This window comes from Etheostoma cragini, chromosome 22 (genome assembly GCF_013103735.1).
Source record: "Etheostoma cragini isolate CJK2018 chromosome 22, CSU_Ecrag_1.0, whole genome shotgun sequence".
Classification (NCBI taxonomy): domain Eukaryota; kingdom Metazoa; phylum Chordata; class Actinopteri; order Perciformes; family Percidae; genus Etheostoma; species Etheostoma cragini.
The window spans coordinates 6,935,718-6,950,846 of NC_048428.1; the positions used below are offsets into that span (position 1 = coordinate 6,935,718).

Consider the following 15,129-nt stretch of genomic DNA (forward strand, 5'->3'; position numbering starts at 1 on the left):
CACACACACACACACACACACACACACACACGTACGTACGTACGTGTGTAAGACCGCTTATTTGGAAAGATTGAAAAAAAGTGACACAGCAAGAAAGACAAAATCCCCCAGGAATCATTTTCGATGCCCCATATTGGAGTTGGAAAAAAGGTGTAGAAGAAAAAGGTGACCGCCACATTGCATCAGGTTGCACTATTGCTCCATCTACTGGCTGTCTAATGGTTTTGTAGGCTATATGGCGAGAGACTACTTTAACTGAACTTACTTAAGTCGGTCAAATGGAAATATTAAAGATTGTGTTGCCGTAGCCACATCTCCGAGCTACACAATGATTACGAGGATTCAAAAAAATGGAACAGTATGCTCCTCGCTTTCTAAAACTAACAGTAAGTTGTTCTTCACACCAGTAGAGAAAGCCCGGCTCCCAAACGCCTATAGAAGTCACTGTACCATTGACTGGAAAACAGTCATAGTTCTGTCTTTGTACACTCGGGACGAACAGACTTGAACACAACACACAAGGATCCGAGCGGTAAGCTAACGGTCACAGGTAGGCTGGAATTTCATATTTACCCCGTAGACTATCATTTTACAACAGAAACAGATAGACGAATATTAATTCAGTTATATTATTTTGAGTAGCTGATAGGCATACGTGTCTGGAATATTGTATATTTGAATGTCTTTTCAATAAAGCTGTTGGGGAAAGGGCTGGTAGGAGCTATTTTGTAGCAATTTGGAAGCTAATTAGCTACCTGTTAGGCTAATAGCCTGCATTATAAAATGCTAACTGATGATGACGGTTGATACATTTAAGTTGCACTTTTTAACTTTTCGTAACTACTTACAGTCTTGAAAGTAAGTTATTAAACAGTGGTGGAATGTATCTAGAAATGTAGGCTACTCTTGTACTGTATTCCTATTAAGTAGCTATAATTTTGAGGTAGGTCTATGCATGTTCTTTACTTTAGTCTTTTCTTTTCTCGCTACTTTCTACTTCTACTCCGCTACATTTCAGAGAGAAATATCGTACATTTTACTCCACTGCATTCATCTGACAACTTTATAATAATGTGAAGTTGGAAAAAAAGGTAATAAATTGCAAATATATTGAAAAAATATTGCAATATGTTTAAAATTGCAATAATATCGTATGGTGACATAAGAATCGTTATGATATCGTCTCGTGAGGCCGCTAGAGATTGCTACCTTTACAACGTGGTGTAGAAACGAAACAAAGCACAAGTTGCTTAATGGCTCCAACACACTAGCCCCTAATTGTTAATGGCAGAAGGGCGTATAAACAGTTGAAAATATATTTACATATTGGAGCCACAATAAAAACACCTTTATTAGTCAGAGGTGACTGGTAGTGTCTGTGTAAATACCACTTATGTTGCAGCTTCTTGCAGACGATTTTCCGGGAACCCGGGAGTAAGACTACGTGGGACTGAGTTTGAAAACCTAAATCAAACAATTGAAACGACGGGAGCAACCCCGACTCTAGCGAGACTCTCAGGATTTCATTCAGATATTGAGAAATAGTCTGAGACAGTGGTATCGCTTAAAGTAAAAACGTACGCCAAAATGCAACCTAGGGTGTTTTTATGAATCTACCCGAGTCAAACTTTCGTTTAAATGCATAACTAGTATTATGTGGAGACGCTAGGGGTGTACGATTCAGAAAATGTCACGATTCTATTCAATATCGATTTTTGATTCCAAAACAAATCTTGATTTAAAACACAGTATGTAAGTGTAGTTACCCGTGTGTGTGTGTGTATTCATATCCGCATTATTCATGTGGATTTGTTTATTTGTTATTTTAACATCCCGTTAAGATGAATGTGTATGTTGTGTGTGATGTCTGTAAGCTACTGGGACCAATGTTCTCAATGCTGAGTTCATGTGTAGAGCCCCTGGTGATACTTTGAGAGAAGTCTCATGTTGTGTCGAGCCTCTTTTAAAAATTAAGATTTTTATGCGATCACAGTAGTGCCCCTAGCACTCCCGTTTAATAGACCATTTGACCTAAAACGGAAATACAGTAAATCTTAGAAGTGGCGTTTCCGTTCTAATTATGCTTTCAAACGAAAGTTTGACTCGGGTACATTCACAAAAAAAACCTAGGTTGCATTTTGGCGAGCGTTACACTTTAACAGGCGAGAGAAAAATACTGGGGGAATCGTCGATTGATTTGATTTAAAAATCAATATTGTGACACCCCTAACGTTAGCTGTAAGTCATGTTCAGACGAACTGTGTTTTGGTTCACAGACCTTCTTGTCCTCCAACAACCTTCTAATGGATGCGTATGTTGACCTCTGCTGTTCATTTGGGTAAGCTTAAAGTTTCCAGCAACTTTTTCTGACCTGCGGAAATTCATGAAAAAAAGCCGTCTACATATGAAGTAAATATGTGTGCATTTGGGCATGAGAGGGTATTTACAGCGTCAACCATTATCATATGTTGAGGTGATGAGTTGTGTCATCATAAACAGCTCAGAAAAGAACCATCTAGATTCATTTTAAATGTCTAAATCCTCACCTCTCCTCAGACTTCCTGTGTGGATAGCATCACTGCTCCACGCTGCCAAACGCCTGAGGACCGACCTCGCCCGTCGTAGGAAGGTCTACAGGCTTCTGCAGAAGAAACTGGTCGGTACTCGTGTTGTGTAATTAAATGTAAATATGCGCCACAGCCATTGGTTTCTTACATCATACACAAGTTTTGAATATATATATAACCGACTAATCTATATCCATGACGTTCCACTTCCGGGATAGGATTTCTGAGGTCTATGGTTACCTGGTCCTGCTATCTCTGCAGGGTAAATCCAGACAGTTAGCTAGACTATATGTCCAATCTGAGTTTTCTGTTGCACGACTCAATATCAAACTATTTTTTGAACGTACACATGTTCCAACAAAACAAATTCCTTCCCGAGGCAATTTTGCAGAGGCACCGTGGCTCCGCCCTTTTTTCTCCCATCCCGGAATGCTGTGTGGATCAGCCACACCTTCCTTCACAGTGCTGTGGAGGAAGGTTTGGCAATGCGAGACTAATATCTGGCTAAAATAGAAGCAGTCTCTGTTTGTCCATCCAATCGCCTTGCCACTGGTCTAGGCAAGTACACATACACACACAACCAAATCCTGTTGCACACCAGTAGTTAATACATTGACGTAAAGCCAAAACATTAGGATCCCCCCGCACCATCTTTCATTTTCACAGTCTACGTTTCACACGCTGTGGAAATACATACAAACAACCCATACTGAAAATATACAGCAGCAATATACTCTAGCAACACCCAATTACATTTCTGTGACATATCACTCTTTCCTTTCCTTTAAGTATCACCTTTTATCACTATAATGCATGACCATGTACAGTAAATATTTATTATAATAAAAAAATATTTTTCCTTGCTTTCCCCTGTTTCCTGGCTGGTTAGGCCTGGTGTCCTCGTAAATAATATTTTACTATAATATAAACAACATATATTGAAAAAAATATATTTTCTTTCCCCATGACCAGGCTCTCTCCCAGTTGGTCTGCGGGCAGTTCGGGGTGGGCAAATGGGCAACGGGATATGATTTAGGACAGGCAGCTTCCTCCCCAGGGCCACAAGGCAACGTAACTTAAAATATTAAAACATAAGACAGAAAAGTGGGTGCACCTGGGGAGAAGAATGTCTGGATTACCTCGCTTACACCACACACGGACCTGGATAAGAGGAAATGCATGGCAAAATGAAATGCATTGCATGCATTTCATTTTTCATTTTGCATTTTTGCATTGCATGCATTTCATTTTTCCTCCCAGAAAAGTTCCTCCCAGAAAAGTTGTTTAACCAAGTGGCAGGTGTCTTTTTTTGTCTAGGGCCCGGAGTCATAGCCTGATGGCAGCATTAACACTTTAGCGTGTAACTTTTTGATAGTAGTGAATGTCCGTTACCTTGAAGCCATTGCCAAATGAGTTGCTACAAAGCTAATGAAGACTACACAACTCTCTCTGGATTTGTCAGTATGACTGTGTTCAGAAGACTGAGTTGTCCGGTGACTTTCCCGTGCAGAAACTCAAGCCATTATGTTTTGTTAATACTCCGTGTCCTCCTTGGCTACTAGTAACTACACGGAAGGCTTGTATCATGTGGACGCGCCAACAGTGTTGTTGTTATTACTTAGAATTCCTCATGGGGGGCAACAGAAACTACACACTATAGCTTTAATGGAGAGCCCAATAGTTTCTGTAATAACAGAATGCGGGAATTGAGAATTTAAAAAAGCTACAAGATGCATTCCATAGGGGCCATGATTAAGTCAGTGCTAAATGCTAACAGAAGATTTCAAAATACAGCATAACAATGTCTAAGTTTTCAACCGTGCCACCCGCTGTAACTGTAGTTTCAAAAATGTCGTAAAAAACATAAAAAAAGAATTCCCATTGGCTTAGGCCTGGTGGGGGGTAATGTAGGCCTGGTGAGCCACCAGGCTTATGATACACCGGGGGAAACCCTGCGTTGATAAATGGTGGTTATGAGGATATTGTGCATATTAACAGCCTTCTGCGGTCATGAAATATTGCCTTAGCTCTTCCTCAGTTGTTTTTCTTCATTCTCCTCTTACTTTGATTCCAGATGTTTCACAGGGTCGGTGTGAAGGAGGGGGATCTGTTCCAGCCCACGTATGTTTACCCTGAAGAGGTGAAGATGCTGATACGTTGTGTCTTCTCACAGGACATCTGTGACTACCCCAACCCCTGCCATGATCAGGTGAGAAGGAACTCGTTTTACTTCTGACGCCATTTCAGTTATGCATGTAGGATGCATGTACTTTTCTAAACCAAGTACCATTTTAGAATATATTAGGCTCTCTAAGTACCACCATTATGGCCCACGTTAAAATAGAGTAGCATAGGCCTACCCTATTCAGCTGCGGACAGTTCACCCAGGAGGCTAGTTTATTCTTAAAAACATTATTTATTGTTGACAGCTACCATCCCTGACACAATATTTGTTTTCCTACTATGGCCATGCCAACTTTCAATACCATTCACACACTACTATTGGCCGGGCGTCCATGCTTACATGTACAGGTCCTGTCCCCTGTCCAATCAGCTATACCAACTTTAACCACTCAAGGTCAATGCCTAACCCCAACCAATTGAGCTGCTTTAAAAGGGCGGGTCTTGGCGTGGCCCTAGTAGGAAAACTAATTTGGCGTCGCAGACTGGCAGACTAGTTGGAGCCCTAATCAAATTCTACTTAATATCTATTTGTAGCTGTTTTAATGAGTTACTGCATACAGTACATACTCAGAAAATGAGCTGTGCGATAATTGATCTTTATTATTTAGTAATTGTTACAAAATGGCCATAATGTAATGGCGTGTAACTGGGTTTGTGTGGTTTCAGGTGGTGCACCTCACTGTAGATGATCTGCACAAAGTTCCCGTCAAGTAAAGTGTGCGTCTCTTAAAATGTCTCATCTATGCAAAGGTACAACTTACAGTTATGGACCAGTACCAGTTTCATCATGTGTGAGAAGTAATCTTCAAAACCTATCATTGGTTGTTCTGTATGAGACATTGTGCACCGATTGTCAAATTATATCTAGCCTACCGTATGTTTCAGGGTTGAATGTTGTTTGATTCATATTCAGTCCTTTTTGTTGATCAGCGATGAGCTTGGACAGAAACTATTTTTAATAAAAAAAGTAGTTCCCATTCTGTAAATCGTTATCGCTCTCTAGGATGTAGTCTGTGGTGCTGCTGAAGTCTATTGCACGGCAGGTGTTTCTGTACCTGGTTTTATTCATACACTTGTGGACAAAATAAAAATATCATCCAATGTATCATGACATCACACAAATCATATGAATCAACACAGTTTCTACAAAATCATATAACCTTCATGAAGGGATAATTTATTGCAGGGCTGCTGTGGTAGACTGCATTAGTTTAAGCAGTGATGTAATGTTACAAGTACAAACACTTTGTTGCCGTACTTAAGTAGAATTTTCACATATCTGTACTTGACTGTGTTATATATATATGTATATATATATTAATATATATATATACATATATATATATATATATATATATAGTATATTTAAGTACATGTAATATAACATTACTTTTCTTTTCATACTTAAGTACAGTAAATGTCAGATACTTTAAGGCTTTTACTCAAGTTTACTAGAAGGTAAAAGGTGAGTTTAACTTCTACCAATCATTTGCTGCAGTAAAGTCTACTTTATACAAGACTGAGTTGAAGTCAATGTGGGCAGTTTGTCTTTTAAATAACAGAGGCAGATATCATGTAGTGAATGTGTTGAATGGTTCTGCCAACATGTGGCGCTGTTAGCCAGCCAGCAGACTGTCTGGTTGCTGGCGATCAAAGGCAGCACATGCATCCTCAACTTGGTTGATAAGGCTAGTCATGGGACTTTTAATTTGAAAAGTTAAATGCGTTAACACTTTGTGTTCCGGTCTCAAAGTCGCGGTTCAGTTCAATCGTCGACATGCGCGTGATTAGCTCGGTGCGACTCAGCAGCAGCCGCCATCAGCGTAAAGTGTGTGTGTGTGTGTATGTGTGTGTGTGTGTGGGGTGGGGGGGAGAAAAGTTACCAGTCGAGCCGACAGTATGGGAGACGTTCCGCAAAGTAACAGACAGTGCTCCGACACGAGCCCGACAAACTTTTAAGTGAACTGTGAACTTTTTCCTGAGCCACATACAACCTCCCAGCAGCGGGGAACAAAAATGGAAGACCCGGGTGGTAGCGGAGACTCGGCCGCGGAACGCAGCGGCTCTGCCCGCAGAGAGGAGTCCAGCAGCGGGTTCGGAGCCCAGTCGGAGCTGCCGGTGGATCTTACCTATCTACCGGAGTCATACTGCACCGCCAAGTTAAGCCTGGCGGCTTACCTTCTCTGTTGGGCTCTGCTCAGGTGGTACCAGGTGAGGCCGGCTCTGAAATTTGAACTGTGGTGGTGGAAGAAATATGTAAATCCTTAATTTAAGTAAAAGAACTAATACCACACTGTAAAAATATCCTACTCTATTAGAAGTAAAAGTCCTGCATTGACTCAATGCAGAAAACCCTTCACATTAAAAAAAAAACTGGAAACGATCCAACTAAACAAACTCGGAATAAAAATCTGGTAAACGAATCGGAACATTATATATATACAAAATTAATCTGTCTGGCTATCATAAATGCAGTGTATCCTTTAGGATTTTTTTTAGCACTGGGGGCAGGTCTGTCCGAACAACCTCCCTCCCCAATCCACGCGCCCCGCAGCCAAACGTTTCACCCATAAACTGACACCTCGCTGAACGCAAATCTGTTTATTCACCTCTATTCACACACAATGAGGCGTATTTCAGTTGTCTTGATGGAAATGATGACATCACATATAATCTAGTCATCATGGCACAATTATATAATAATAATAATAATATAAATATAAAATAATGTAAATTTGTAATAAGACAATACTATTTCTCATCCAGTTTTATTGTACAACTGGTATTCCTAATATTGTTGTCAATATTTTCATCAATGTCAATCTTAACAAATTGGGCCAAGGCCATATACCATATCACCGTGCTAATGTACTTAAATTATACCTAGTCCTATGTCAGGGGTCATCAATTACATGTTGAGCCAGAATACAGTTAGCATTATCATCAAGAATGAAGACATAAACATAAATATGGCATCATTCACGTGTATCTTTAAAGTCCCATGATATGGTGCTTTTTGGATGCTTTTATATAGACCTTAGTGCTCCTCTAATACCAAATCTGAAGTCTCTTTTATATAGACCTTAGTGGTCCCCTAATACTGTATCTGAAGTCTCTTTTATATAGACCTTAGTGGTCCCCTAATACTGTATCTGAAGTCTTTTTTATATAGACCTTAGTGGTCCCCTAATACTGTATCTGAAGTCTCTTTTATATAGACCTTAGTGCTCCTCTAATACCATATCTGAAGTCTCTTTTATATAGACCTTAGTGCTCCTCTAATACCATATCTGACGTCTCTTTCCCAATTCAAGGAGGAGAGGGAAGGGGAGGGGGGCAAGGTGGATGCTGTGGGTGTGGCCTTGACCAACTGCCACTGCTTGTTTGAAAGCCATCATGTCTCTCTCTCTCTCTCTCATGGGTGGGCAAAATTCTCTGGGTGGGCAAAGCAGAGAAAGGAAAGGTAACCTTGCTCCTTTTGACCTCATAAGGGACAAGGTTCCAGATCGGCCCATCTGAGCTTTCATTTTCTCAAAGCCAGAGCAGGATACCCAGGGCTTGGTTTACACCTATCACCATTTCTAGCCACTAGGGAACCATAGACAGAATAGGGGAATCATATGAATGTTAAAAACACTCATAAAGTGAAATTTTCATGCCATGGGACCTTTTAAATAGCCACATTGGTTCAGTTTGGTCTCATAATACATCCATAGATGATCCAGCTGAGAGGATGGGTAGTTTAGCCAAGAGTTAAGTTTACAAGAATTTGTCCAAATTTCAAGATATGTGGCAAACTAAGAAACAGTTAGACTACAAACGCACAGCTTTAGTTTTAGCTTTAGCTTGTTAGTCGAAGGTTGCTGTTAAGAGTAGAGCTGTGTTTGTGTAGACAGCGCAGTGGACGAGAGTGGAGTACCCAGACAGATTTAATTGAAATATGTGTATGCCTGTAGACAGGTGAGTGGGTACTGATGTACATTTAGGGTTTTGTTTTTTCGTAGCCTACTTACAGTAAAGAGCATATCGGTATCTTTTCAAGTTGTGTGTGTGCATGTGTGTGTTGTTTGCCCTAGTTATTTAGTTCTTATCTTGATTTTGTTGTCTGCATTTCAAAGCCATCTCCCGCGGTAAACTTTTTAATGGAGCTGTTGGTTTAATAGTCGAATCAGAAGAAAGCGAACCTCAACACAACGGTATGTGGAGTTTTACTGAACGGGCCCAACGACCTCTGAATAGTTCTACTTGTTGTTGAATTGCAATGTGAGCGGCAGCCAACGTTATCTCGGCAGGATCATTCAAAAGGCAACCGCGACTACATTGTGAGTCAGAAGAAAGTTTGCCATGATGGGCCGCCACAATAAAATCAACAAAGGAATCACTGAAATTAGTCTGTACCCAGCTTCTTATATTCTTATCCATCCAGCTTAGGATGGACCCATCTCCGAGAACAAATATTCATGGGCTGAATTGAACCTGGGTCCCTGCACTCTGACATAGGTTCTCATGGATCCCAGTCCAAAATTCCTAGACTTTAACACAGGGAAAGTTGTTCAATTTAAAAATAATGCATCAACACTGAAAAAATATTGACCTTTCAAGATAAGAGCCATCACAAGATTGATGCAGCTGATTAAAGCTATTCAGATCTTTGGAATAAGTGACCAGGCATAGATCAGTATAGAGCTTGTTGTGGTTTCACATTGAAATATTCTGTCTGTGATATCATTATAGTTGACTGTTCTCTTTCCACTGGAGTAACCTGTAAAACCGGTTTCAGCCCGTTGTTTTCAGTCATGATTATGTACAGCTTCCCCAGGATGGTCTCAACAGCGGGGATTGATGTGGGTGTGGGTGTGTTTGGAATGTGTGATCAAATGCAAATGTCCTCAGATCTCTGCAGGGTAAATCCAGACAGCTAGCTAGACTATCTGTCCAATCTGAGTTTTCTCTCGCATGACTAATACAACTTTTGAAAGTACACATGTTCCACCAAAACAAGTTCCTTCCCGAAGCTATTTTGCAGCGGCACCGCGGCTTTTCCAGGTGCCTAGCACTGGCCAAGACGATGTGATTGGTTTAAAGAAACACCGCCAACAACCGTAGCGGAAACTACCGCAAAAAAAGGTTTTGAGTAATTTGTCAGGTGTTTTTCTATCCAAGATTTCCCCCAGCATTTTTGGAAGCCTTTTTTTAAACTAGTAGTGTGATGTAATCATATTTTCAAATATGATTTCCAACTCCAACTCTGTTATTCCTTTACTTGTATCTTATTCTAGATTTCCATTTTTCTCTTTCATGACTGTTTTTTTAATTGTTTTTAGCTGACCTTTAATGTTTTATGTAAAGCTCTTTGAATGCTGAACTATATAGAAATAAAGTCTTGCCCTACCACCTCCAGCCTAGGGCTACACCTTATTAGGATAATATCTAATTAGGATTATTTTGACTGGTATTGCGATTGCAAAATGATTCAGGATATTGGAGGGAATGATCATTTTTGTATCATTATTCTCATATTCATTGAACAAAAAACAAACAAAAAAATAACCCAAATTTTTTGATTTGTAGGCTGGGACGTCTCTACAGTACCATAATACTTTTGCAATTTGGATATTACACTAGTCCATATTGCGATTTTGATAAAATTACAACTAATTGTGCAGACCTACTTCCAGCCAGTCACTCGGTCAGTCAGTCACTCAGTCAGTCAGTCAGCCAGCCAGTCAGTTACTAGGGCATAGAAATCGCTGTTGTGCCTGTCCCCAGTGTATTGTAAGCCTGGCCCCACCGGGCCTAAGTTGCCCCCCATCAGGCCTAAGCCACTGGGAATGATTTTGTATTTTGAAGATGTTTTTAAACTACAGTTACAGTGGGGAGGCTCTTTTGGAAAATTTGACATATTCCTGTTTTCAAATTTCCAGTTAGCGCTTAGCACTGACTTAATGTGCGGCCAAAATGCACCACAGAGCGCCACAGGAAGTCATTCCTGCCTGTGGCCATCAAACTTTATAACTCCTCCCTCTAAGTGTCTGGCACACAGACACTTAGAGAGCTTGAAACTGGACAATATTATCTGTTTTGTGGAATAACACTGGCTTGTAATGTGTGCAATACTCAACTGCTACTATTATTATTATTATTGATTTTATTACTTTTCACCATTGCAACACCTTAATTATGTTATTCATGTAAATACTGTATCACAATATACCTTTAACTGTAAATATCCACACTCCTTATATTTCTTTATTTCTTTATCTATATTTCTTATATTTCTAATATCTGAGCAACTGTAACACAGTTTCCCTTCGGGGATCAATAAAGTATTTCTGATTCTGATATGGAATATGTGTTATACCTTTTTTTTTTTTTTTTGGTGGTCCTGTTATATCAGGAACTATTGGGCTCTACGTTAAGGCTGCCATTGGGCTGGGATTGGCCCAGCCGGGCCCTCGTCATAAAAAAAAATAAAAAAAGAGTAACTAACAGTTTGTAACATTCCACAGTCTTAATTTCATTTTTTATGTTAACTAGGGCTGCTATGTTTTGGAAAAAATATATAGTAATAATCAATTATTTTGGTCAATATTCAAATCACAGTAATTTAACACGTTTACTCGTTAACTTTTGGAAAGATGTTGCAATTAATGGAATTTAAAACGGTGCAGGTTCTGTGAAATCTGCCTTAATACTTTTCCTATTTAAACCTTATTTTATTCACAACACCAGAGAAAATCAGAGTGTACTTCCAAAACTTACGGAGCAATATAATTTTTGTTCTCTGTTATTCGGATTTTGTGATCATTGGGAGACTTAATCCCGATTGCGTTTTGATTAATTGCACAGCCCTAGTGTGAATGCATATCTGTTCTAAATCGGTTTGTAATCAACTTCTAATAATCTATATCGGTATCTGCCCTGAAAAACCAATATTGGTCCACCCCTAACCAAAAGTATTCCGTTTGTTAACCAAAGTGAAGATGAGGCATCAGAGTCCATTCATGGGGAGCCTCAGGCCTGAGAGGTGTGATGTGTGTTTGTTCTAAATAGTTGTCTAAATGTGTACTTTTATGGGACGCAGTGTTATCTCTGACATCGTACCGGTGTGGACTCAACCAGGCCTGACCTGACCTGTAGTGCAAAGTGAAAAGTCTCATGACTCACTGTACACTGTTTTGGCAAAAACCATTAGCAAGCCTTCTAAGACTAGGGCGTGTCAGGAAGCGGGTCCACCCCGGAGGTGGAACACGTCCATTGACTTAATGTTGTCTTTGCAGCGCTCACTGCAGCAACAAGCAAAGTCAAGTCTCGAATCAGCCCGCAGGCTCTTCTCTGCTCAGCAGCTACAGAGAGCGAGTGGCTCCCATCCAGCCAGACTGATCCACCTCTACACACCAAGGGATTCCAATGCTGAGTTCATGGACATCTGCAGACATGCAGCGTGTACAGTTGATTAGTCTTGAAAAGCCTAAATTGAGCTAACTTTTTGCCTCTTCCTTGTTTTCTCCTTACCTTGCACGGCAGCTGGATTCTCGCAACATTACGAGATTACGCATGAATCGCAGGATCACATATGTGGAAAATCCATCTTGTCAGGCTTCAACCTTATGGCTTTTCTGTCTGAACTAACCGCTTACCAAACTAACCGGTGTCCGGTGATGAGCTAGGTTTTAGGTGTGTCTGTGACTGCCGCGACAACAAAACAACAGGCGGATGTGATAGATGGATGGTTCATCTTATCATCTTAAAGGTATTTTTTTGAAAGTGCCCGCCCTTTCCCAAACAGTTTCCAATGATGGCTTCTCAGATGCTTCTGTGTTATCAAGCGTTCCGAATCGTACAACGTTAAATTGTCGAACAGTGCGGCTGCGTGCGTCAAGTTTAATTACTTTCTGAAACTAAAACATTGATGATCGAAAAACAGGATTTTAAAATTTAAATTTAAGGCCTGGAAAAGTCTTAAATTCCCTGAAGTAATATATTGGGTCTTATACTTTTAAGCGAGGCTTAATTTTCCTACGTCCATGTAAAGCAACATCTAGTTTTTATTTTATTCTGTGGTGTTGTTCTTTCTGTTGCTACTCCAAATATAATGTGCTTTAGTACGACTGCAAATGAGACCAACAAATCTGGGAATCGTTTCAGATGATGTTTCCAGACTCTGACATCTGACTTTGTATTTGATGTTATGATAGAGGTCTTAAATGTCATACATAGTAGTCTGAAAATGGTCTTAAATTTCATTCATATTGGTCTTAAAGTGTTCTGAAATTTCATTCATATTGGTTTTAAAATGATTTTAAAAAAGGACTTAAATTTCATTTATAAAAGTCTGAATATGATCAGAAATTTTGTATAGTGGTCTTAAAATGCCTTAAATTGCATTCATAGTGGTCTTAAATTTGAAGCCTGCAGAAACTCTACAATACATGGCAGTAAGCATGATCAGTCTGCGTACAGGAAAGGCAATGAGTCTGTCATTTGACAGAAATCTATGCATTTTCCCATTATTTCTGACAATTTGATAAAAAAAGTATATTATGTTTGTAAACATCAATTAACAAAACTGGTTAAAGAAACACCATTCATATTTAAATAAATCCCCAGGAGAGTCTGATAAACTTAAACTGAGAGTAGCTCTCATTCTAGTTTATGATCTGCTTGTTCAGCGGTTGTTCGGTAAATTGCTCTTAAACACATTTAGAGAGGATTTGAATTGCTATTTTTATTCCTAGATAGGGGATTTTCCTTTGGGGCTGGCTAAAATGTCTTTGGGGGGCTCCGGCAATTCTTCTACGCAGGAAACACCCTGTATGTATGTGGCCCTCATGGGCTCTGTCTATTGCCTGGAATGACCTAAATATCGGCATGGTGTAATCTTAATAAGCTTATTAGGAAGAGTAAACCTCACTAAAAGTACAGCTTTGGATTAGCATTTCCCATTAATTGGCCACCAGGAAGAAGGCTCATGGGAGTTTTAAGTTCAGTGCTGACATTGAGTATTGACTGGTTCCTCCCCTGGCTCTTTTCCTGTTTTTATATTCATTTTTTTTTTTTTTATCATAGCCTTAAAACTGTGCCAACAGTATTAGCATGGTTTAGTAAGCACCGGTTTGAAGTGATCCACTCAGACATGATCTGGAATCATTTATTGCCCGTGACATCCTCACATTAAATAGTCTGGTGTTAATTTTATTTTGTTTATGGGCTACAAGTTAAAATAAGTGAACGATTTAGTTCAAACATAAAAAATAATATAATAAAAATCAAAAGAACACAACCTAAATTAATTTAAAGCCATCGTGCGTGGTTTCTGTCGCCCCCATGAGGAATTCAAAGTAATGACAACAACACCGTTGGCGCGTCCACATGATACAAGCCTTCTGTGATCGACCCCACCCCTCCTCCACACAGTTACTAGTAGCCAAGCAGGAGAGTTATGTTGAGCTGATAGTCTTAATTAGCTTTGTAGCAACTCATTTGGCAATGGCTTGAATGTAACGTTGTGTATGTAACAAATGTGACGTTAATTAACATCAAAAGGTTACGCACTAAAGGTTTAACATGTCCGAATAGGAAGAGCAGAAGCGGGTTTAATCCTACCCCTTTTCCACTATTATGTATTAATGAGTATGAATGACTTGATATTCATATTATATACAGTACATTTAACATAGTCTTTATAATATCCTACACATCTACTATTTACACTACAAAAAATAATGAAACAGAATCAAGAAACAGATCGAAGTCTCCCTCAGTTTTAGGGCAGGTGGGGCCGCCAAATAATGTTAAAAAATATATTTTTAAAGAAAGATTCTTTCTCAAAAAATTCAAGTGTCTGACAATATACATTCATATGAATCTAAGATATCAATAGCAGAGACAAAGTGGCCTAACTTTAAAAAAGAATAATTATTTACGTGTTTAAAATAAGCTCACTGTATGTGATGTAGCCACTGAAGTAGCCATTAGGCGTAAGTATTCATTGTGCCTTCCACATGTATCTCTAACATTAAAACATGACATGTGAATGATGACCACGATGATTTTTATCCATTAAGCTCAGTTTAATGTGCAACTCAATTGTATACAGTAATAGAAGTAGGGGTCCCCGCTCGCTCTCTCTTTAAGCTAAGGGGTCCCTGGCCTAAAAAACATTGAAGACCGCTGAATAAAGAAATAACTAAATCATCTGTGAGAACACCTGAGGCCTCTACAAATCAAGATTTGGCGTTACCGAGGTAACTTCAGGTTCAACCCAGGGTTTTTTGTGTCATGACGGCGGATCACTTGTTACCGGGTAACCGATTGACGACGGTGTCACCGTTCATAGAAGATCAGCTGGAGCCCGGTGCGCGGAGAGAGAGAGAGA

The 15,129-nt window shown here is 39.6% G+C and overlaps 1 protein-coding gene across 2 annotated transcripts in view; it reads left to right on the forward strand.

Annotated features, from left to right (window-relative positions):
* Nucleotides 1-6,584: 6,584 nt before the first annotated feature.
* The window catches only part of arhgef4 (Rho guanine nucleotide exchange factor (GEF) 4), a 115,008-nt gene continuing 106,463 nt past the window's right edge, over nucleotides 6,585-15,129 (forward strand). The window contains exon 1 of one of the 2 annotated variants that reach the window (XM_034862499.1): nucleotides 6,585-6,962. In XM_034862499.1, the coding sequence (XP_034718390.1) occupies nucleotides 6,768-6,962 (195 nt within the window). In that variant the 5' untranslated portion in view covers nucleotides 6,585-6,767. The remainder of the gene's footprint in view (nucleotides 6,963-15,129) is intronic. The other variant, XM_034862498.1, reaches the window with a different exon arrangement.